At 56.3% G+C, this 24,293-nt stretch overlaps 1 protein-coding gene across 1 annotated transcript in view; it reads right to left on the bottom strand.

Annotated features, from left to right (window-relative positions):
• The window catches only part of SYN3 (synapsin III), a 401,802-nt gene that overhangs the window by 1,971 nt on the left and 375,538 nt on the right, over positions 1 to 24,293 (bottom strand). The window contains exons 9-14 of the mRNA XM_053662069.1: positions 21,986 to 22,128; positions 17,637 to 17,711; positions 13,274 to 13,376; positions 9,200 to 9,334; positions 8,240 to 8,300; positions 2,558 to 2,849 (exon numbers count right to left, since the gene is read on the bottom strand). Coding sequence (XP_053518044.1) covers positions 2,558 to 2,849; positions 8,240 to 8,300; positions 9,200 to 9,334; positions 13,274 to 13,376; positions 17,637 to 17,711; positions 21,986 to 22,128 — 809 coding nt within the window. The remainder of the gene's footprint in view (positions 1 to 2,557; positions 2,850 to 8,239; positions 8,301 to 9,199; positions 9,335 to 13,273; positions 13,377 to 17,636; positions 17,712 to 21,985; positions 22,129 to 24,293) is intronic.

Genomic DNA, 24,293 nt, shown 5'->3' with positions numbered 1-24,293 from the left:
GGCGGCTTCTAGCTCTTTCTGGGATTCGATTCCCACCTCTTCCTTAAGCCCCCACTGCTGATTCCACCCCATTTGGGTTTTGAATGGTGCCTGCCGTTTGACCCGCAGTGGGTGGACTTCTGTCCCAGCCCAGTGCTGGGCGGCGGGGCGCAGAGCTGAGTGCAGCTCAGAGGCCCGAGGGCGGGTGGAGGTGGCGGACACGGGAAGGGGTGACACGACTGTCTCCGAGTCGGAGAGAGCCACACGTGGTCCTGTCATCACTGCAGAAACTCAACATCCTCTTCAGTACGGCCACCATCCCCCCCTTGCTCGTCTGCACAGGGTCCTGTCCGTGACTAGGCACCGCGCAGGCATCTGACAGATTCCTGTCGGTGTGAACCAAAAAGTGCTGCTTCGCAGCCCTGCTGCAGGAGACTTCAGTGTCTCCAACTGGATCACTGCAGGGTCGGTGTCCACACCTGGCTTACGTCCCACAGCCCTCGCCTGGCCTGTGACCAGCTGGGCTGCCCCAGGTCCGTGGCACCGTGCCCGTGGCATTCTCCGCACTAACTGTGGGGAACCTCACTTCTGTCCTCATAACGGCCCCGTGGGGCAGGTACTACTGTCCCCATCTTGCAAGTGAGGAAGCAGAGGGGTTGGGTGATTTCTCCGAGGCCCTGCAGCTTCTAAGTGGTGGAGCTGGGGTCCAGCCCGGGTGGTCTATAGAAGTCTGTCTGTGCTTTCCCTCCCCCCACCACGGTGCCTGCAGGGTCACGTCCCATGGCTGTCAAACCCAAACCACATTTGTCCTTTGATCCAACAATACCAAGTCCGGTACTTTCTCCACAGCTGACCCTGCACACACAGGGAATAGTATGTGCTCGAGATTAGCCTTTGCAGCCTTTTTTTTATAAGAGCAAACCAGATTTCTATTTATGCTGGATTAGTTAGATAAATTATAGTACAGCTGCATAGTGGACTATTATACAGCCCTGAAACAGGCCATTTCGATGAACTGGGCTCTAGGAGACAGTGTTAGAGTAAAAACCAAGGAGCAGAGTCGTGTGGATAGTGGGTACCACCCTTTGGGTAAAAAAAGTGGTGGGAGGAACTTGAGAACACACGTCTTTGTATCTGTAGAAGGGACCGCTGAGGGACCCGGGAACTCCCTTCGGGGACGGGAGTCAGGAGAGCACTGGCTGAGAGCGAGGCGGGAGTGAGGGGTTTGGTGCATGGCTTTGATACAGTTGGTATCTTCTCTATTTTTGAGTCATGTGACTGCATTACCCATGGAAAAAATACGGTTGGAGCAATGCATGGCCTGGGTGTCCTGTACAATCCCAGCGCTAGCAGTGGAAAGCCAGCAGCTTATTTAATCTCTTATTTAATACAGGATAATACAGGGTGGGGCAAAAGTAGGTTTACGGTTGTTTGGGTGGAACGTAATCCAATAGTTAATAGATAACAACAGGAGAATAAACTCTGCGGTTCCTGTACTCACAACTGTACGCCTCCCTCTGCTCCACCCTGGATCATCTCCCTCTGTGAAATGGGGACAGCAGGTGTTCACGTCTAGGCTTGTGACAATAAAAGTCCAGTGCCCCTACTAGGTGAAGTGGTGAGGTACGTGGCACACAGTAAGTCCATGGTAGGTGCCGGTATAAAACTGTGATGATCAATATAGTGTTTGGATGGCTTATGAAAATGATGGCACAGACCCCTCCTGTCCCCACGGTAATCCATCCTTGTCCAAGGTGACCCTGAAGGTCCTCCCACTAGGAGTCTTATTCCCCTGCCTCTTGAGTCTGGACTTGGCCATGAGGCTGCCTCCACCAGAAGCACCAGTCGGGCTGAAGTGACACTGTGGAGCTTCTGAGCCTGGGCCTCAAGAGGCCCTGAGGCTTCCACGCCGGGCCGGGGGGAGAGCGAGGCCAGCAGACAGCCAGCACCAACAACCAGGTGGGTCCTGAGGCCGGCTTGGACCCTCCGGCTGCAGCGAAGCTGCCACGTGATTGCGGCATTATGATCCCAGGAGGTAGGGTTGCTAGAGTTAGTAACTGGAAACACAGGATTAAATCTGAGTTTCAGGTGAAAAACAAATACATTTTTAGTATAGGTATAGCCCGTGCAATATTTGAGAGCATACTTATACTCACCATTATAGTTTATCTGAAATCCGGATCTAACCGGGCACCCTGTAGAGTTGTCTGGCAGACAGCTCTACAGGAGGCACCTGCAGGAGAACCTCCCAGCTGAGCCCAACTCAGCACAGACCGCGGAACCAGAAATAATGAACCATGAAAACGGTTGGTCCTTAAGCCTCTTGTTAGGCAGCAAGAGAGACCTTCAGTCCGGGCACACCTATGTGGAGGATCGTGGTAGGGCCTGGTCTAGGCTCTCGCCTTGCTGGCCCCTACCTGCTGCCCAGGTTCCATCCTCTAGGCCTCCTTTGCCGGCTTCAAGTCTGGGTGAGGCCTCGGCAGGTCTTCCTTTGCCTCCAGTCTCTGGCCACTATACATCCCAGCCCCGCCCACACCTCAACCCCACCCTCTACCCTTCCCAACCCCACAGCACTTACTTGAGATGGGGGTGGGGTGGAGCTGGCTTCTTGGGCTCTTCCCCCTGCTGAGAGGTACTGCGGCCTTGCACAGGCGGCCGGGGCTGCGCAGGGAGGGTGGCGCCTGGCCTGGAGCCCTGGTTTGGAGAGCCGCCACTGGGTGCCCGGGGCAGCTGCGGAGAGCCTGGCGACCTCTGCTGCTGTGGGGATCCGGACTGGGGGCTCAGTGGCTGCTGGCCTTGAGGGGAGAGCCTCTGCTGGGAGGGGCTTCCAGATCTTGGGGGCTGAGGAGACTGAGCTTGGCGAGGGCCCCCTACAGGACGAAAAAAGTATTACATTCAAATTTTCCTTAAGATAATAATGCTGTGCACAAGTGTTGCTTCAAGGAGGTTCATTACAGCGTTTTTGTTTGTTTGTTTTTAATAACAGTAAAACAGGGAAAATAATACAAACGTCTAACTGACTAGGAACATTAAGATACATCTATACAGTGGAGTATGCTGCGGTCATTGCGCAGGATGTTACAGAATAATATTAACTAAATGGGCCATCGTTGACGTGTGCTAAGTAAACACTGCTCACGGGAACAGGCAGCGCCCAGAGCAGTGTACAGTCTCGCTGCACTTCGTCACACAGTGCGGAGCTACGTGGGAAAGAAAGACTGGGAGGCTGTGCTCCAAAGCCAGTCTCCCAAACTGTGACAGGCACATGGCTTGCGGGGAGATCTCGCCCAAATACAGGTTCTGCTACAGCAGGGCCAGGCCGGTGTTATGGGCCGCACTGGGTCCCTCCAAATTCAAATTTTGAGGTCGTAACCTCAGTGCGACTGTTTTGGAGACAGAGCCTTTGAAGGGGGGTACTTATTGTCGAACGAGGTCACGGCGAGGGGCCCTAAGCCAACGGCACTGGTGTCCCGGTGAGAGAGAGATGCCGGGGCGGACACGCACACGGAGGAAAGGCCACGTGGAGACACGGCGAGAAGGCGGCTGTCTGCACGCCGCAGAGAGCAGTGTCGGCCCTGCCAGCACCTCGACCTTGGACTTCCAGCCTTCCACCTGAGCCAGTACGTCAGTTGTGGAAGCCATTCCGCCTGTGGGATTGCTGGGGCAGCCGAGCTGACCGACCGACCGAACGACCGACCAATGCAGGCGGCGTCTGTGATCTGGGCCCTCAGCCAGCGGGCACTGGGCGCTGATTATGAAAGTGGTGGGATTGTGAAGGGTTTTAATTCTCTCGCTTTGCTCACTGAGGATATATTCCTTTTGAAACAATGAAAAGAATGATCCCTTACTTCTGGAAAACTGAATTTTATTAAGAACTTTCAAAAGCAATGTATTGTTTGCCTTAGAGGCTGGTGGGGAAGTTTTTTGTTTTCGTTTGTTTTTTTAAACAGAACAAAGCCTTTTAATTGTTTTTATTACTCAAAACTTGAGCTTTCTGAGCCTGTGCTTGCGGCTTCCACCCTTCACACTGATTTTCTGCTCCTTGCGGAGGAAAGCACGCAGGTGCTGCTGTGGGCTCAGTCAGCTCACAGGGGCCCGTGTCGCCCCGCGACAGGTTTTCTGTTTTAGCCCCATCAGAACGTGAGGTCTCACAGCACGAACACCACGGAGTCAGCCCGGGCACAGGCCACATGCAGGCTTTGGTGTTTTCCCAACTTTTTCCTAAAAAAATGCTTATCGATTTTAGAAAGGAAGGGAGGAGAGAGAGAAAGAGAAACATTGATATGAGAGAGAAACATCAGTGGGCTGCCTCTTGTATGAGCTGCGCCTGGGGATTGAACCCACAGCCTAGGTGCGTGCGCTGACTGGGAATCGAACCCCCAACCTTTTGGTGTATGGGTGATGCTCCCACCAGCGGAGGTGCCTGGCTAGGGCAGCGTCCTCAGCCTTCCTGGTATAAACTTAATTCCATTGCCAGGGGTCTGGGACACCCTAGTTTTGTTAGAGGCCGTACGGCAGGACAGCCCCGATGGTGTGTCAAACGCTGGGCCACTGGGAACATCTGTAGACGCAAAAGTGTCTACACTTCGGTCCCCAAAGAGATACCACCCTTCTCATCCCACAGAGGTGGCGGCTGAGCCTCACGGAGGGGTCGGGAGTGGAAGGAATAGCCAAGGAGAGGCCCCAGAAAGCTTGGCTCCCCCTCACTGCGCGGAGCATGCAGTCCCCTGCCGGCAAAGGGGCATCCTAAGCCTGGGGACGTCTCAGCTGCCCAGAAGCCACCTTGAGTGGCATTTGAAGGCTCCGTGCCGGCAGGATGCACTGTCCTCACCCTCCCGTCCGTGGGCCGCCCTGTGTTCCCCTCGCCATGCGTGGTGAGGTCACTCGAGATGAGGAAGGAGGCTGAGTTATCTCCCTGGCCCTTTCATAACGTGGCTCCCACCCACTCGGGCCCCATCAGTCCCCACCGAGCACCAGCCGCGTCCCTGGCCTTGGGCACCAGATCGCGCTCTGAGCGGCGTTACTAACCCTCCACTTCCACAAAAACCTAGTCCCAGACACGCTCCGACTTTCACAAGGTGTTGCTTCCAGCAAAGAGAAGAGCCAAGACTCAAAACTAGATCTTTTGAGTTCAAAAGACCTGTCTTCCTTCCTTCTTTTCTTCCTTCATTTTTTCTTTCTTTCTCTCTCTTTTTTTAAAGATAGGGATTTTTAAAAAAGATTTTATTTTTATAGAGAGAGGGGAAGGGAGGGAGAAAGAGAAACATCAATGTGCAATCAGGTGCCTCTCATACGCTCCCAACTGGGGACCCTGCCAGCAACCCAGGCCTGTGCCCTGATCGGGGGGAATCAAACAGGTTATGTTTCAGTTCACAGGCTCAATCCACTGAGCCACACCAGCCAGGGCATCCTTCATTCTCCCTCCCTCCCTCCCTTCCTCTTCCTTGTTTCTCTCTCTTTCCCTCTTTTGCTCTACCACACGGGGCTGCCCTGAGTCCTCACATGTTTGAGTGAGTTGAGAAAAGCTGCTTCCCTCTGGTGAAGGCAGCTGTGCAAGGTGCACGGGGAGGAAGGGCACCATCTCAGCCGGTCCCCTTTGCAGTGTGGGCTCGGCCTGCATGTCTGGTTGCCCTGACGCCATACTGTCCGCAGGAGTCCCAGGTCCTGACACAAGTCTTGCCATGAACTTGCTGTGGGACTGTGGAGAGGTCACATCTTTCTGGGCTTCTGCGCCCTCGTTTGTAAAGTGAGGCCATTGGACCAGCCACCAAATGCCCTCCTAGTCTGGATGTTCCCGTGAGCCTGTCCAGCACTTTCTGAGTCGGACTGAATGGCAGCACCAATTTAGCAGCTGATCGCACGTGGCTTTGATTCGTGCTTTTCTCACTCTCTCCCTCCTTCACGACTACACGCCCCAGGAGACTAGAAGACCCCGTGACCTCAAAACTCAAACACCTGTAGGGCCAGTCAGGTGCATAAATCAGTAAAGCAGGCGAGTGTCAGAGAAATCACGTGACTTAAAGCTCTTTCCCACTTTAGGTAAAAACAGTTCAGAGACCTACCTCTCTGAAGAGGTGCAATTAGCACCGTGTCTCCGGGTCTTCAGGGCGGTGACATTAGGGAGGAGGGGGACCCGAGGCTAAGGGTGCGGGAGGGGTGGGGGAGGGGTCCTTGTCCGGTCTGAGCAGCAGCTGTGACCACGGGTCAGCGGAGGCCGAAACTCAGACCAAGCCCACTATTTCTAGGACTCTCACTTTGGCCAGGGAAGCTGCGAACCCACGCGCTTATGCAAAAGCCCCTGATTTTAAAATGCTGGTTTACTTTTCTGCTAAACCCACTGCAGGTCAAAGAAAACACCTGTTTTCTACTTTCATCCTAAGTCTCCCCCCCTCCACCCCCACTGACAATATCTTGGAAAACCTGGACACGCTGATTCATTTATTGACTATTTCTTGAGTCCCTTGGGATGCGCCATTTATTTCTTTCAGCTTCTTGGCAAAGCAAACATTTTACTATTTTTGTTTGCACACATACAAAATATATTAACTTATACCGATAAGCTATTTGCACAGGATTGGTGCTAAAAAATGATGAGGCTTATTAAAAGAAAATGTCACTTTTACCGAGTTGAAAATACACAGTGAGTTCAAAAACAAGTTAATAATGTGATCTTGTTATTTCGGGGACTCAATGAAAGCATTGTTTTTAAATTAGCCTTGTTATTTTAAATCTGAATGTTAATTCAATGGGCATTTTCTTTAATGATCTTAATTGGTTTTAAATGGGTTGTTTTTCAACTCACTGAAAGTGTGTTTAGCCTCATGTCCCTTAAAAATAATATCTCTTTATCAAGCATGTCTCTGCTCTGGGCCCAGGAGGAAACCAGAACACAGTAGCTCTCTGTTTGAAAGTGCTCTGCTCAAGTGCGTTTTAAAAAGTACGTCCCGGGCAGAGTGGGAGAGGAGAGGCGGGGCCGAGGCCCAGCCGGCAGCTGGGCAGGGCCAGGACTGGGTCGCTCCCCAACATCTATAACTGAGAACTTGCTGCCAGCCTGGGGAGCAGTGGGGCTGCGTTAGTATCGAGGATTGTTAAATGAGCGTGGTGATAAAAAAAACAACACGTGTACTATAAACTGTTTGTCAGACACAAGTTGTTCACAGTCAAACGTATATAAGTTGTCATTACTAGCCAACTGTTAGCAGTAGGAGCGACCCCTGCTAAGCACCGCGTCTGGGCTGAGCACCTGGCTGGCTGCTTCACCTGCGCTGCTTCAAGGGCAGCCCTCCATCAACACACAGGGCAGCTGCACCAGCCCCTGCATCCCTGGGGACAGGAAGGCTCCGGGAGGGATGTGAATTGCCTAAAGATGGGCTCTCCTTATCTGCTGAAGAAGAATCCCAGTGTTCATTTGCATATGGTTGTGGAAATGATGCAGTTTTGCTTTTGGCTTTTCCAAGAAGAAAATCAGAGGCCAGAAAGAGGAACGGGCGTTCTCTCTGAGACTCGTGGAGGGAGAAGCCATGTCGTGGCCAAGGCTGATTTCGCCCAGAAGCAGTGAATCTGCTGCCCCAATAAAAGCGGCTCGGGGGCTAGGGGCACAGTGTGACTGTAACGCTTTCTTTGGAAGAGGTTCCACAGCAACCCAGAGAGAGGGCTGTGGGGCCGCCTGGCCTGGCTTCTTGGAGCAAAACTGCCCTGAAGCTCTGTGCGGGCACCGGGCATGGTGAGTGCGCCCGAGGCTCTGACTGTGAGAGGGAGGGACACGGGGCCGGTCCCTCCCCTTCTCTCCCTGGGCCCACTCAGTTGGTCGGCTAATAAACCTGTAGTCAGGCACCCCCCCCACCCCGTGGCCAGGAAATGGAGGCTTTCTAGAAGGTCTGAGGAGGCAGACGTGTGAACCTGCCACGTGCTCATGACGCTTCCTCGGACAAAGTCTCGACATCCACTTCCGGACAAAGGGAACACTGACCTTTCCACTGGAGGGCGACCAGCAGGCTACACACGAGCCCATAGACGGGAAAGTCCTCAGCTCAGTGCCTGGCGCACATTAGGCCCATAACGCATTTTCTGTCTTTCCTGACTTTACGGGGGCGACAAGGCCCAGACTCATTCACTCTGCACAGAGGGTGAGGGCAGGGGTCCGGTGGGTAAAGGTGAAGGTGGGCTTGTCCCGCAGCTTTCTCGAAGCCTCGCATGGGCCCCTCTGCCCTTCAACACCCTCACTGGGTGGTGCCCCGGGGGAGCTTGTCGTGGGTCCTACCTTGTGTGGGTGGGCGTGGCTGGGCTGGTCCCGGGGATTTTGCTGGTTTGGCCTGTGGAGCCTAGAGCAGGAGAAGCAAAAGAAAAAGAAAAAAGAAAAAAAGCCTGCGGCGACCACAGCCATTTACTTCCGGGTGGGAGGGCAGGGTTTGCAAAGATCTTGTCAGCACTGAGGTCAGATGTACCTGAAGTGTGCTGCTGCAGGTGTGCTGCTGCAGGTGTGCTGCACAGGGAATATTCATGCGTGCTCACACCCACGTGACCACCCCAGGTCACGTGGGTACACAGGTTATTTCCAGTGGAGAAGGCTGCCCTTGCCCCCTCCCGGCCAGCACCCCTCCCAACCACCACCCTGTCCAGTAAAACCACTATTCCCAGGTCTGTTATCACAGGTCCAAGGTTTTGTGGGAGAAGGGGGAGCAATTGGACACTTGTTTTTCCAGAAAGCTGCGAGCTGGCAGATTCTTTGGAGAATGACCTGGTAATTGGGGTGAGGGCTGGGGGGAGAGGCTAAGTGGGAGTTTGTAAGGTTGGGGGATGGGGCTTGGAGGACACAATAGTTCCTATTGACTGGGGCCGGGATCATACAAAGGGCGTGTGTGCACACCAACATGTGCACACACATTCCCTGCCTCCAGCTCGGCCCGGCGTGGAGGGCACAGAAGGGACAACTGACTTCTTGTGTTGACCCCCACTGCCCACAGATGCCCACGCCCATTTGGGACGAGGTCTTTCTCCCCGGGATGGAGAGGCGAAGGGCCCCTCGGAGCTCCCAGACTGCCCATCGGGAGCAGGGTCTAGAAGCTGTCCCTTCTGCCCAGCCTGCGTCCACACCCCACCCCTCTATCCCCATGGGGCTCCTTCCTGGGCGTATCCCCTTTGGATCCAGGAGTCCCCCCACTCCCAGGCAGCTTCACATTTCTCGTGGCTATAAAGTCTCCTTTGTTTCTGAGGACCTTACCCAAGGCCTCAGGGGCGAGGGCACTGTGCCCCCTGGCATCAGGAATTGGCTCATTTTGGAGACAACGAGGTCGGCTATCAGCTGTTTGTCCTCTTCCACATGCTCTCCAATCAGGGGCATTGAGCTGTCCATCACCTGTGGGAGGGAAATGAAGGCTGAGGGATGCCCCTGCCCAGATAGCGGGCAGGAGAGCTGGCGCAGAGCTCAGAACAGAACTGACCACTAGATGGCGACGTTCTCCATGCAAACACCAGCCCAGCGCCTCCAGCTGGGGCTGAGCCCCCCTGGAGACATCCAGTTCCCTGCTGTTCCGTCTAAACCAGCTCCCTGGATTCAGTTCAATTCAGCCTACGTTCGCTGGACCACAGAGACGGGGCTGAGCGCCTTCGCTGACCTTTACTGCTCTTTTCTTCAGGGAGCTGGTCTCTGCCCCCATTACTTGGCCCCCTGCCCAAGGTCATGGCTGGTTTCCCGAACTTCCCAAGGTCAAGGCTTTCCACAAAGCCAGAAGCAGTGGTGGTGGTGGCGAGTTTGAGTATCTCTCTCTCTCTCTCACACACACACACACACCCACACACCCACACCCACACACACACACACACACACACACACACACACACACCCACACACCCACACGGACTTGGGGTGAATTGACCCAGGGTTCAGAGAGAAGAGAGGAGAGGAGAGGCCCCTTCCCCAGGGGCTCCGACAGAACACAAGCCTGGAGGGGAACATTCCACAGGGAGTGGCCTGTTTCTCAAAGGCCAAGAAGCCCTTATATTGGGAGGAACCTGAGGGATCCGATTTACCCATGATGCTATTTGTGCCGCTGGGAGAACCGAGGCCCAGAGGTATGAAGGGACTTGCCCAGAGCCACGTGGACCAACCATGCAGGTGACTCCGCAGGCACAAGCCCCCCCACCTGTTGCTCCTCCGCCAAACTCACTGCCCCACTTGTTCTTCCCCGTTCTCTCCCCTGTCCCAGCCCTTCTCCCTGCACCCTCCTCCCCCTGTACCCCCGCTGTCCTCACTTCCGTGGCCCCACTGGAGGGTTTGCCCCGCAGCACCACCATCTCCCATTTACTTGCGTCTGCCCAAGTGGACGGGACGGTGAGGCCCCGAAGTCGGGATGGGCCCCGGTGTGCCCGGGACCTCCCCGTGAGTGGAGGGATGAACAGTCCCTGCCGTAGGTGCAGCTCCAAGGGACAAGGACACTAGTAAGTGCTGCATTTTACTCAGCACTCGCCAGGTGCCTGGCGCTGCCCTAAGCGCTGGGTGTGGATGATCTCAGACCGGCTCTTGCAGGCAGGAGAGACTTACTGTCATCTCAGCGGTAAGGACACCGAGGGCCGGAGATGCGGCCGGTTTCGGCACACCTGTCAGCAACCTCGGCCCTTCCATCCCTCTCTGCAGTGAAGGCTCTGGTTCTGCCACAGGCCTGCTGTCTGGTGTTGGCAGGTCAGCTCTCCCCTGTGAGCCCCTGTCATGTCACTGCACACTGGGGGGTGGGGGCAGCTGTGAAGACCCTTCTGGCTGAGACTTTCTGGGGTCTGTGAGGCCAAAGCACCCACTGTGGTTGGGGGGATGGAAAAGCAGCTCACGGTTGTGAATGCAGAGCCTCACGTGGCCCCCAGAACTGTACCTAAGAGTGAGCTCCTCAGGGTCCCAGCGGGGCCCTCGGCACCCCAGGCCCTGGTGCCTGGCACGGGGACAGCCTCCCCGTGACTGTGGAGTCCTACGCAGGCCCGTCCTTCCTGCCCCCGCCCCTGCCCACCTCCTTCCGCTCTGGTCTCTGTGTCCTGCAGGCCCCGGAGTGGAACGTGACCACCACAGCAACCTGAGGTCAGAGCGTTTGGAATCCCCATGCGGCGGACACAGCCAGAGGAAGTGGACGCTCTGGTCCCCCCAGGGAAGCATTTTTCCAGTGAGCAATGCCGTTCCTTGGACAGGTCATGGAGGACAAGTTCAAGGGTCTTTCCCCTGAGCATTCCGCCGTGAGGATCTTCACAAAACATGTCACACAGATGCTGTGTTCTCACCACAGAGGTGGCTGAAGAAAACAGTATTTTTGGATCTCTTCTGCTTTTTTTTCCACACTGGGCAAAAATACCTTTTATCTTCCTGGTAGCAAGCTCCCCATTTCCCTTGACCCCACCCTAACCCCAAAAGCCAGGGAAATAACTAACTTTTCTGAGAGAGAGAAAAAAAAACAATCTGAAGATACCCCCCCCCCCCCGGGAATATTTTTGAAGAGTTGTTTTCTTGTTTTTTAAAGTCCAAACTCACATAGTTTGCCTTTTTTTTTTTTTTTTTTTAAAGTTCTTTTATCTCTGACCCGTTTGCATGGAGCCTAAGCCTCCAAGGACAGATTTTCGTTTCCTAAGGTGAAAGCTGAGGAAACTCACATGGGGCAGAGCCGATGCTGGTGCGGGGCGTTGGGGGGGGAAGGAGGGCAGAGGCGCCTGTCTGGATGGGCGCTCCAGGAGGCGTGTGCTGCGGCCTGGCACTGCCTGGCCCCGGCCTGGCACCCAGGATCCGGGCCCAATGGTGAGGGAAGGAAGGAGCCACTGCGTGGGTGCCAAGCCCGAGTTCCTGTCTGGTGGTCCCGGGAGGAGACGGAGAGGCGGGACGGCCCAGGGTGCACCCTTGGCCGGAAGCTCCCAGGGCAGCTGGGGAAGGAGGGGCCGCTCCCCCAGGAGCAGCCTGGCTCTGGTCCGGGGCGAGCGTGCAGGCCGGTCGTTCTGCACCTTCAGCCTCTCCTCCGAGCAGGGCTGCTGGGGGAAGGCGGGTGTGGCGGCCGTCTGGACTCTGGACTCGAGGGGGCGCTGTTTTCCAGAGCAGGACTGAGCTTGCCAACAGAGCCGCACCGCTCCGGAGGAGCTTCCTGGCCTTTCGGGCGAGGTCGAGGGGCTGTGTCCGCCCGGGACTCCCTCCCCTTCACCTCCAAGGGCGGCCACTCCCTGGGGACGGGCGTGAGAACAGCAGCAGGGGTGTGAGAAAGACAGCCATACACACCCATGGAGCCACCTGGTCCTGCCGCCCTGCGGGTCGCAGGGGAGCGGAGCAGACACGGGGACTGGAGGGCCGCAGGCCCCTGTGGCCGCCCGGCCGCGTGTTTCCCGGCAGCGGCCCACCCCCGGGAGGGGCAGCCGCCGGGCTCGCCCTCACGTGTCTTGGCCTTGTGTCAGCACCACGGCCTGCCCAGCTGCTGTGGTTTGAGGAGAAGGTGCTTTTGGAGGGTGGGGGTGTGAGTGGGAAGGGAATTGGGGGGCAGAAGGGAGACCCCTGAGGCCACAGGCATTTTCAGGGGAGAACAGAGGGGAGGCATGGGCTGTGGGGGGCAGGGAAGAGGCGCCGAGGGGCAGAGAGAGACAGGCGGAGTCTGGAGGAGAGGGGGCGCTCCTGGGCCTGGGGAAGCCGGGAGGGGAGGCTGGTGTGGGGAGCCACGGCAGAGGCAGGCCCGAGGGCCACACGGGCGCAGGAGGGCTGTGCGAGGGGTTCGAGGGCCCACGTCCCTCCAGCCGCCCCTGGACGGTTAATTTCTGTACGTCTTTCCCTCCGCTGTCAGTGCGCAGCCAGCAGGGCCTCACCCTCCTTCTTCCCTGCGCCCGCACGCCCCTGCCTGTGTTGTGCCCCCAGATCTGCCCCAGAGCCCCGCAATGCAGTGCGTGTTTGCTGGGTGCACGGACCACGGGAACTCTGCGTGGTGACTTTACCCAGTTGGACGCTGAGAAAATCTGATAGGCCCAATGCAACAGAATCTCACCAACCCTTAGTCTGCCGTTCTTGCCCTGCCCTCAGGTCCACAGGGTAGGAGATGTTGTCAAACCTCATGCCTGCAGCTCCGAAGGCAGCTCGGAACCCCGGGGCACACAGGCTTTAGATTCACCCGAGGGTGGGGATGGGATGTGTGTGAGGGTGGTGGGCGAGAAGCCAGTGGGAGTGCGGGTGCCCAGGCTGAGTCCCGCCACAGCTGGCCAGGCCCCCTGCAAAGCTGGGTACCCCGCCTAGGTTGCTGCCCTAGGGCATGTCTGCCTGGGGGCCGGGCCGGAGGGCCCCTGCTTCCTCCCTCACCTCGATGATGTAATCCCTGCCATCCTTGCTGTGGACGGCCTTGACCGCGCAGATGTCCAGGCCGCCAAACATTTCTGAGCAGCTGTCCACCCACAGCCTGTACCTGCAGGGATGGACCAGCAGTGAGTGTAGCCAGGACAGGGCAGGGGGCAGGGGGCAGGGGGGAGACAGAGATGGAGAGGCCCCCAGAGACACACAGAGAACAGGCTGTGGGACGGACCCCCGCGCACACCCATTCACAGACAGACAGGAAGAATGGAGACATGGTGAGAAAGACAGAGAGGCAGTGGGAGAGGCAGAATGGCAAAAAAAAAAGGCAGAGACAGAGATGGGCAGTGAGAAGGACAGACAGACAGACAGACAGAGAGACCAGAGAGGGAGCCAGGCAGGCAGGAGCCGGGTGGGATGAGGGAGCAGGATGAAGAGCTGGGGGAGGGGCCCAGGCCCACCCCAGCACCTTGCCGGTGCCCCAGTGGTGGGGGCGCCCCAGCTTGCCCCACCCCATCCAGAGCCACCCCGGACACCCAGCCGCCCCTGTGGCTCTTTTCCCTTGGGAAAGGCTTCAGAAATCCCCCCAGCCGCCCTCCCAGCCCCAGCGACGGGGCTAGACGGAAGCCTGCAGGGGGACAAAGAGCACATTCTGCCCTGAGCTGGGGCGGGTGTGCGAGGGAGCCCGGCAGGCTGCTCCGGGGCCAGGGGCCTGGCCCTCTGGACCTGCTGCTTTTGTTCCCTTTCCAGCCACTTGATGGCTGCGAGGCCAGTTTGCTTTGCAGGGGAAAGAGCTCTGCTCCGGACTCCTCTGCCCTACAACAAGGGGATGGTTGTGTCCGAGGCGCTTTCCTGGGCTTGCACTTGGCGTCCCCAGGGTGGTGGCTGGGCTTGGGAGGCACAGGGGCCCTGTCAGCATTTTTGCTCCTTTCCCCACTCTGCCGGGTCACAGGGGCCACGCCTGCTCAGAGATCCGCTTGCGTCTCTGAGCCATCGGCCTGGAATGAGGAGAGGTCATGGCCCAAGTGCTCTTAGAACAACTCTCTCATCTTCCAAAGCCTACTGAGGCCCAGAGAGGGAGAGCGGCTTGGCCAGGTCACACAGCAAGATGGTAATAGAGCTTGGACCGCCCCAATTTTCTGGCTCCTAGTTCAGTTTTTTTATTCACCTGCAGCATGTGAGACTGTAGAAGTAAAAGAAAGGATGAAAACTCATGCCTCTTAAGCTCCTACTATGTGTCAGGCATTCTATGGGGGGCTGACTCCTCAATCTTTCTGACCCCCACACCAACTCTGTGAGGAAGATGTGGAGGTTTAACCCATTTTACTGAAGAGGAGACTGAGGCTCCCAGAGGTCACCGAGTGGCTGGGTAGGCTCCCAGACCCAGGTCCTGTCCAATTCCACCGTCTGAGAAGCTGCCCTTCCTCTCAGTCAGGACGTCACGACCTGCTGTCCCTCAGCTCGGGAGACCAGCCTCCTGGGCTGTTACTGTCAGTTCCCTCCACGGTTCTGGGTGAGCCTTTCCCTCCATTTCCTGGTCTGAGAGATGGAAAGGCCCAGGTCTGGCTGGCGGCTGATGTCAGAATCACCAGGAGAACAAGGCAAACGAGCACGCAGCGAGGTCTGGGGGCTGCCCTGTGTTAGACGAGTCTCTCTGAGTTTTTCAAGTTTCCCACGGGGTTCTCACCTGCAGCCACATCTGGGGATGACCTTTGGTCCTCGGAGCGCTAAGAGCCCCCTGGGCTCTCTGATTCAGGCCCTTGTATTGGGCCCCAGTGGCCAAATGGTGGGGCACCTTCAGCTTAGGAAGACCCACACTGAGACCTACTTACAAATCAGGCTTCTTCTCAAGGGAAGGCTGACGTCTGGCCCTGGGCCCAGAGGCAACTTTTTGTCACCTACCGAGTACCCCCCATGGGGCACAGTCCCCTCCCCTGGGGCCAAGGAAGGGCCTTCATGGATGGAGCAGTTTGGGAGAGACGGGAGACCATGGGGTCCCCTCCGGCTTGGCACCCACCAAACCACACCGTTGGCTTTGCCCAGGGGTTAGGCTTCCTGGTGGGCAGTTGAGCCAGGTGGAGGGGAAGGGAGAGGGGCCTGTTTATAGGCCCCCAGGGATCTGCCCCGTGGACACAGGATGGTGGCCTCGGGGCCCTGTCTGTGATGCTGCAGAAGGAGAGTGGATTCTGGCCAGAGTCAGAGCAGACCTGTCTCCATGGTGGGCTCCTGCAGGGATGGCCCATGTGGGCGGAGACCGGGCAGAGCCAGCGACATGGTGGCTTGCTGGGGACATTTCTGAGCAGCTCCTGAGGCACTGGGGAAGGCTGGGCTCACATTCTGGACAGGCTATGACTGTCCCATGAATGCCCCGGGAAGAACGATATGACCTCTCCAGACCAGGGGACGGATGTGCAGGTAATGAGCACACACCCCTGACGCTGGCTGGTGTAGGTGGGTTCCCGGATTGAAGGCTGCAGCTGCCACCTGAGGCTGAGGGAAGGAAAGGAAGCCAGTGCTGACCGTGTCCCTCCCTGCATGGACCAGTACTGGTTAGGTACTGGACATCACTCCCTCAACCAGCACTCTGACTTGGGTGTTATTACTCCAATTTATGGCTGAAGAAGTTCAGAGAGGTTAGTTAACCTACCCTAGGTAACACAGCTTGGAAGAAGCAGGACCATTCACCCTTTTCCATGCTTCCTCAGCTTAGAGTCCCTGAACAGGAAGTTCCGTGAGGGGGACCCTGTCTGTCTTGATTGCCACCCTGTCTCCTGGGTGTAGCTCAAAGACTGGCTTCCTGCTGGTGCTCAGCAAATAACTGACAAAAAAATAGGGGAATGCCTCCCAACTCCTACTCATTCTTCACAAGGTGATGCTGGCAACACTTCCTTCAGGAAGCCTTCCTTGACTTCACCCTTCCTTAGTTCATGTTGGGTGCCCCTTCTCTGTTCTCCCACTGCAACCCCCCAGCACTTACTTTCACCCTACGGTCACCCCACTCTTTGTCTTCTTAATTAGCTGGGGAGTCCGCAGTGGACCTCACAGTGGGCCTGCGCGATGTTTATTTTCCTTCCCACTAAAGATTTCTTGATACTGCTTGGTCCTCTGTCCCTCCCTTAGTCTCAGTCATTGTTGCTAAGGTGGAGGGGGGCGGTCCCACTCCAATTTCCACTGGCAGAGACTTGATGTAGGACTATCCAGTCACAGCAAGGCAGCTTTCTGAGCCACGGCGATTGGTTCAGGGGTGGTCATGTGTCCCAAGTCAGGCCCAGTGGTGAATAAGGCTCAAGTCCAGGCTTCGAGGAAATGGTGGGGAATGAGTTTTCTTCTGCCCGGACTCGACACCGTCAGGATGCAGGCCTGGAGCCCCTGTGGGCCACCACGCGAACGAGCTGGCCATACTGACGCCAGCAGAGAAGAAAGCTGAGCGGAAGCAGGTAGAGTGAGTCCTAGCCTGTGGCCTGGGGCCTTGCCACTGGGATTTTCATTGCCACAAGCCAGTAAGTCCCCTTTGGGACTCAAATCAGTCTGATGCCTGTGCTGACACTTGCAATTAGTAGAGAGCTGTCAGAGGGAGGACGGGATGTTTTCCTCCTGGCCTCTGCTGCACTCACACAACCTGGCGTGAGGTAGGCGCTCAGTTCCTGTTCACGGAGCAGACCTTTCTGGCCCCCAGGCCTGTGCTCAGCGCACCGCAGTTGCAGGCTTGCATGCAGGATCAGTGGGCATGCACAGGGAAGTGTGTGTGCACGTGTGTGTGCACCGCCGACCCCGAGAACAGGTGACTGGCCCTTCCCCAGGCAAGGGCGACTTGCAACAGTATTTCAAGGAGAAAGTCCTGAGGGACCCTCAGCCAGAGCTCACTGCTGCCGCATTCACGATTCCCAGGAAATCACCTTCTCCTTCCTTACACCGAGATGGAACTGAGTCAGGGAGGACTGGACACCCCAGTAGCCTTGGTTCCCTGACAAGGATGCTTCCATGTGGCTGTCAGCGTGGTGGTGGTGGGGTACTGGCAAGGACGCCCTGCTCTCTCCCTGCAGCAGCTGGGCGGGGCTAGAAATGCCCTTGGATTTGGAGTCAGGCGATCAGGATTCTATTCTCAGCTCCATCATTGATCAGCTCTGTGACCCTGGACAAGTCACTTTCCCCCTCTGAACTTTCTTCTTCCATCTGTAAAACGGGGTTATTGTAACACCTGTCCTGCAGGTGGTTATGGGCCACAAAGGAGGTTATGTGCCTAGGGAAGTGCCCTGTGGGGGGTAAGGCACTGGCCACAGGGCGAGGTGGCACTCCTTGGAGAGTCCTGGTTGTGTTCCTCACCCACCTCCCACCACAGCTGCTGTTTCTCCCGGGCACCTGCTCTGTCCCTTACCTCTCCGTCATCGCCACCTGCTCCAGCATGGCAGAGCCTGTGTTGGCCTTCCAGTTGCCAGAGATGGAGGTTCTCCTGCGTCAGAACAAATAACACAGTGAGGGCATTAGGGACACCTTTAGGGACACCTGTCACTGCTCTGCTTTCCTTCTTTGCTTTGGCTGCTAGGAGGCTCCGATTCAAATATCTGGCTCTCCTTACGACGCATATTCTTAGGTAACCATCCTACCCTCAGCTTTATTTTTTGTGTTGACTGCCTTGTTTCTTGGATTTTAGGTCTTTTTTTCAAGGCTACCTTGAAATTGAAAAATTAAGTTTAAAAACCATCTACACTAAGGACAAAATCCCCCACACCTTGGCAGTATGAGCCCTGGGGACTCTGGAATGCGCTGACAGCCCAATACGTAGGGAAAATAACCCGTGGGGAGGAGTGGTCACTTCTCCATGGTGAAGAGCAGGAGGCCCCTGGCCTCGTCCCCTCTCAGGTCCCTTGTCTTTTCTGCCAGGCAGCAACCACCCGGCTTTGGGTGCTCCAATGCCCAAGGCGCTCTCCTGTGCTGAGGCCTCCACACCCCCCTTTCCGTTGCCCGATCCAGGCTTTGTCTCCATCTTCGCCTCCCTAAGTCCTACTCCCCTTTGAAGCTGCATCCTGAACGGTGACTTCCTGGCAGCCCACCTTCCCGAACTAGCATAGACCCTCCTACACTATGCCCTACACCAGTGTGCGGTCATGCTGCTGTCACCTGCAGTGACTGCTTCAGCGTCCTGTCGTCCCTGAGGGCAGGGGACATGTCTGACTCATCCCCTGGTGTCCACCGGGACCTGGCACGTAGCAGGTGAGTAAGGGACTGCGGGTGCACACAGACCATCCCCAATGGCTAACACGCACTCAGCAAAGACCAACCGATACAAACAAAGGGGCAGAGGCAAAGCTGTTTGTTCTGTGGCCCAGGGCAGGCACGAGGTTGCGATTAAAGGGTGGCTGGGGAGAGGAACTGCTACAAAAACGTGTTCTTCTACAAGAGAAAAGACAGGTGCCTGAGGAGAGCAGAGAGTAGCTGCCGGCGGATCACAGGAGTCGTGACTGCCGAGGGAACCGACATGCTTCCTGCCAGTTCAGCTTCGTTCAGTTGAGCTCAGCTGAACTCGGTGCAGTGTGGCCCACACTCACGGCCCCCTCCTCAGGATGTTCTCGAACACCCAAGTCCAGGCTTGGAAGCATTATCAGTCCACCGAGGGAGAGGAGGGCTCTGGGGAGCAAGGACGCAACTGGCATCACTTAATGTGACCCCAGAAGGCAGCCATCGAGGTGAGCCTGCAGGGTGAGTGGGGACTGCCACAGTGGGTCTCCGCTCTGCTGAGGGAGGGTGAACACTGGCTCGGGTCAGACAGAGGGAGTGTGAGTCTTGGTGCAGCCGTTTGTAGCTGTGTAACTGTGCTCAGCATCTCTGAGTCTTTATGCTCTCATTGGTAAGATGGGAATTAAAGTGCCACCCTTACAGGGTAGTTATATAGATGAAGGGAAATATTCCCATAAATCTCTCAGTATAATGGGTGCTACTATTATTTCTCAGAGAGTGGAAACAAGAAAGAAAGGCACTCCGAGTGATGCCAGGAGCAGCAGGAGCAGGGCCAGACTGCTCTCCTTCCAAGAAGATAACGATGGTGAGAGCTGATATTCAATGAGTGCTTTCTATGTGTGAGACGTGGGTCTAAGGGCTTCATGAGCACTGGCTTATTTCAGCCTCACTGAACCTAATGAGATGGACATTATTTTATCATCATTCCCACTTAGTGGCAGAAGCCACCAGCCCATATCTGAGAAATTCCATGCTCTTAACTCTGACTGTCCATGGCAGAGCCTGTCGCAGGCTTGGGGCAAAGAGCCGGTTGGCCCCGAAGCGAGGCAGGTGGACTGTACAGTGGACTGTAGACCAACAAAAGGAGCGATCTGTCATGCAAACGTGTGATATTGACCACCTTGTTGAAGGGGGCGGGGCCGGAGGAACGTTGGAAATGAGGGGAGACTATGACTAAACATGAAGGGAGGTGTGCGTGAGCCCTGAACTGTGGTTGGCAGAGTGTTCCCCGTGGGGCTGAGGGTTGATGGTTTTACAACCATCCACGCACACTGGGATTTTCACAAGTGAGGCAATGGATGGCGGATGGCGGGAGCCAGGATCTTCCCTGTGGGCGTGGGAAGTTCCCATAAGCTAAAATGAACCATGTGGTACTCGATGAAAGTCTGAGGCCTCTCTGTGAACTCGATTTAGCTTTAGACATAGACGATATTGCTAGACAGAAATAATTTCAGATACGTGTGTGTACACGGGTTAAGGCACCCACACATCTCTCCCTCCCACATCTGCCTGCTGAGAGGACCCGAGAGGTCACTCCGGCAGCGACAAGCACAAAGGCCCGACGGCCGGGCAGCAAGGGGGCTCGGAGGCAGACAGAGAGGTCGGGGTGGAGCGGGTGTTCTACCCTGAGGGCTGCTGTGAGCCCCCTCCCTCGGACTCAGGCCAGCTCAGGGGCCAGGAAATGCTGTAACTAATGACAAACCGGAGCTGTCAGAGGAGAAAGGCTCGGCATAAAGAATGCGGCGATGAGGTCATCCTGAGAAGAGAAACTGGGACAAGGTGTAGTCAATGTCAAGTGGGAACTCTAACAATGAGGAGAGCAGGACAGTGACACCCAGACGGATCGTGGAGGTTTCAGAGATGCGCCAGACTGCAGCACGAGGGTGTTCCCCAACTCTGAGAGGGCAGGGGGAGGTGGCATCATCACCCAGAGGGCATCGGAGAGTGGAGACAGGTCTGGCTGGCCCCTGGGTGGAAGAGAGTGATGGGCAGGACCGGGCAGAAGCACTCCTTGAGGACCAGCTCCATCCCTTTGGAGGAGACCAGTCAACAGCCTGCATCCTCTCCAGCTTCCCAGGCAGGTGCAGAGTGGACCTGTTACAACAGAGGCTGTCTGGCCTGCAAAGCCCCAAGTTGCCCTCTGGCCCTTTACAGAAAAGTTTGCCGGCCCCTGGTCCAGCAATGCAGGTAGTGCAAAAGCGACCCTAGCTCATACCTCAGTGGATGTGTAAGGCTGGGATGGACACTTTATTTACAGAAACAGGTGGCAGCTGGACGTGGCCTGTGGGCTGTGGTTTGCTGACCCTGACCTAGAACACAGACTCCAGTGCACAGAAGTGCTTGGAGATTTCCAGCTGTCCGCAGCCAACCATTGTGGTTCTCTGGTATGGAGCCATTCACACGGCCAGGGCTCCATAAATGCTTGGCAAACAGGCACTGGCTGGCTTTCTGGGGTCTCATCATTTCACATGGGACCAACAACAACATTCCAAAGCGAGAGACAGAAGCCTTGGAGCAGATGAGACGTCTCTAAAGACTGACCCTCCCTCCTCGAGGAGGACTCCCACCCATCTTGCAGGCGCAGCTCCAGTGTGCATCGCCCTTGGCTGGAGCGCCCCCTTGGGTGGAGGTGTTGGATTTCCTGTCTCTCCTCCCCCCTTATCCACGGCACCTCTGTTCCCCTGAGGAACACCCTGCCCATGCCCCATGGCATCTTGGTGGCACTCAGCACCAGAGTCGGACGAATCAGACTGTTTTCATGGAGTCACAACCTTGACACGAGCTCTGGACGTGCTCAGGACAGATCCACCTGCCACTCCAGGCGCCCTGAGGATGGTCTATTGCTTCTGGCTGCCCTGGATCCTCAGATTTCTGAAACTGGTAATTGAGTGATTTTTGTCTGTTTGCTAGTTTGTTTCAAGCTTCTAATAAATCCCCTTTATAAAGCTCCATCAAGTGGAGCCCATGTGGTTTCAGTTGCTGGCAGCTGGAGACATCTGATACAGTCTCCTGACCAGTGTTATCGGTTCCAGAGAAAGCCCTTTGCAGCCCACGGCCCCAGAGCCACCTTTCTGTCAATTCAGGGCAGATCATGTCACTTCTCTGCTGGGAAAAGGACAGAAGAAAACCTAAAACCTTCAGCAAGGCCTTCAAGGCCCTCTATGGTTCGTCCCCAAGTTTCTCTCTTGGTCTTGTCTCCTAGGGCGTACATGTTGTATGTACTTGACGTTCCCCCAAATGTGCCACGTGACTTCCTTCCTCTGGGGAGACAGCCAGCCCTTGTTTGGGTGGACATGATGGACATCAACCCTCAGCTGCAGAGACCAGAGAAGCGGTCTGTGACGGGGACAGGAAGGAGACTGGTGCTGTGCTGATGGGGCTCTGCCTGGGGCGCAGGACACAGGCTGGGCCCGCACCCCTCATCTCCGCATCCTCACACTCTCCCTCCTCCCCCCGCTCCTCCCCGCTCCCAACGCCAGCAGGACTCACATGTAAGCCTTGTAGTTGGATCCAATTTTCTGGATGCGGATGTCGTACTTGGAGTCGATGAAGGCCTCGGTGGTGGCGTAGGTCTTGGCCATCGCCACCATGCTGGTGATGTCCTGGTAGTCATGCTGGTTTTCTACTTTGATCTGGGTAAGAGCAGGAGAAGGCGTGTGCCACCCACCTGGCGTCCACCGAGCACCCACCCAGTGCCAGGGTCCAGTGCTTCATACACATGACTTGGAGAAGGTCCCCCACCAACAGGGGACACGAACCTAGGAAACAGGTCATTCCACTGCCTACCTGTGGAAGAGGGCGGGACCACCACTTGGGTGGTCAAGGGAATCCTTATAAGAGAGGTGGGGGCTGAACAGGGTTTGGAAGAAAAGTTGGATTTTCAGATGGACTGTGTAGCAGGGGGACTCTCCGGAGAGGACTGAGAAAAGGCAAAGCAGAGGCTGACGGAGCCGTGTGAGGTGGGGGCACAGGCAATAGGTTCTGACGGGCCAGCGGGGCAGGACGGTGGGGGGCAGCTGAGGGGGGTCATCAGAGAACAAACTATGTAGCAGAGAATGGTCCTCAGTAGCTTAGTAAGGGGCTACCTGAAGGCTCTGCAGAGCCCCCAAAAGAAGGAGAGGGGTTTAAACTAGAAGGAAGCCTAATTTGTGTTTCAGACAAAAGCACAAAACTGTTGTACAGAAGGTTGAACAGAAGGGTGTTCAATGGGACAGAGACCAGTTAGAAAGAAGGGAGTGTGTGAGTGTGTGTGTGAGTGTGTGTGTGTGTGTGTGTGTATGTTTGTAGGGGTGTATGTGTGTGGATTGGTGGGAGAATAAAATCACTCAATTATCAGTTTTGGAAAGATGAGGCTCCGGGGCAACTCCAGATGCACAGTTTGTGGTGTATTAGCATGTGTGTGACCTGTGTGATGTGTTGCATGGGTAGTGTGTCGAGTGTGATGCTTGTGCACCCAGGCAGTGCGTGTGTGTCTGTGAGTGCACACGCACTGGGCCAGGCTAGCTCTGCCAGGCCAAAGGCCTGGAGAAACTCATGTTGTTTACTGGCCCACGGCCAGGAACACCGAGGGTGCCTGCGGTCAGGGAGAGGTCCCTGGAGAGACTCCAAGGCCAAGTGCAGGGGATGAGGCCAAGGCTCTGATGGCAATTTAAGGCAGAACAGAGGCTGACTCCCAGTGGCTGTAGACAGCTGGGGGGGCTGTCCCCTACCCCGTCAAGCCCACCTGGACCACAGAAGGGGTCTGAGGCTGGGCCAGAGGTGGGTCAGAGCCCAGACCCCCTGGAGGGGCCGGGTGGGTGCTGGCAGCTTGTGCGGGAGGCGGTCCTGTCCCCACAGCCTTTCCTTCCAGCCTTTCCTGCCGCCCTCTGAGGCTCAGCGTCACCCTAACAACTCTACTTCTCCGTGGTGCTGCCCGCTCATGGGGACCCTGCCTTTAGCACTCACAAAGCTTCCTCGCAACTCTCCTGTGGGACCCAAAACAGGGCTGCGAGGCAGGCAGGGTGGGCATTAAAACGGCCATTTAACAGGGAACCTGGGATTCTGGCCTTGTCCAAGGCCACAGAGCAGCGAAGCACAGAGCTGGGAATTAAGTGACGGGCTCCCAAGGCGCAGCTGTCATCTGAAGCATCTCGGCAGGTCTGCGAGGCTGCTCTTCCCGCAGCAGACCACAGACGGTGATGGGGAGACAGGCTCGGCAGAGCGCTCTTCTCGGCTCTCCGAGAGGCCCTGCCTCTCAGCGATGTCTCTGAGTCCCACTTTGCGGGGAACATAAGGGTGACCAGGCAAGAGTTCCCCATTTCCCATTCCTTTTCAAGCTCATCAGCTTTTCTTTTTCCCGGTGGCGGTGACATTGTGCCTCCTCCCACTCACGGCTGAACCTCCCCTTTGTCCTAGGATTTCTCCGGCTGAGAGCTCGCTGTCTTCTCCTCCTTCAGAAATGGAACCCCCTAAGTTGTATCTGAGCATCTGGTCTCTCGGTTAAAGATCACTTTGTCCCAGCCTCCCCGACGGGTAGATACAGCCAAGGCTCTGAGTCTGGTCAATGAAAACGTGGACACAATGTGAGCAAACTCTGGGTGGTGCCTCGAAGACAAAGAGGGTCTTCCCTTTCCCTTCCCCTTCTTCTGCCTGACTGGGGTGCAGACCTGGTGGTGGGGGCTGGAGATGCCCTCCTGGACCGCAGGATGGAAGCCGCACGTTCAGGATGACTGAGTAATAAGACGGCAGGAACCTAGATTCCTAGCGTCACGGAGTCTCCAATCAGCCCTTCGACTGTATGCTCAGAATCTCATATCAA

This window comes from Artibeus jamaicensis, unplaced genomic scaffold, assembly GCF_021234435.1.
Source record: "Artibeus jamaicensis isolate MK-2021 breed Jamaican fruit bat unplaced genomic scaffold, CSHL_Jam_final contig_233, whole genome shotgun sequence".
Taxonomy (NCBI): domain Eukaryota; kingdom Metazoa; phylum Chordata; class Mammalia; order Chiroptera; family Phyllostomidae; genus Artibeus; species Artibeus jamaicensis.
Note: the sequence above shows the minus strand (reverse complement) of the source record. Positions and strands in the feature narration are given on the sequence as shown.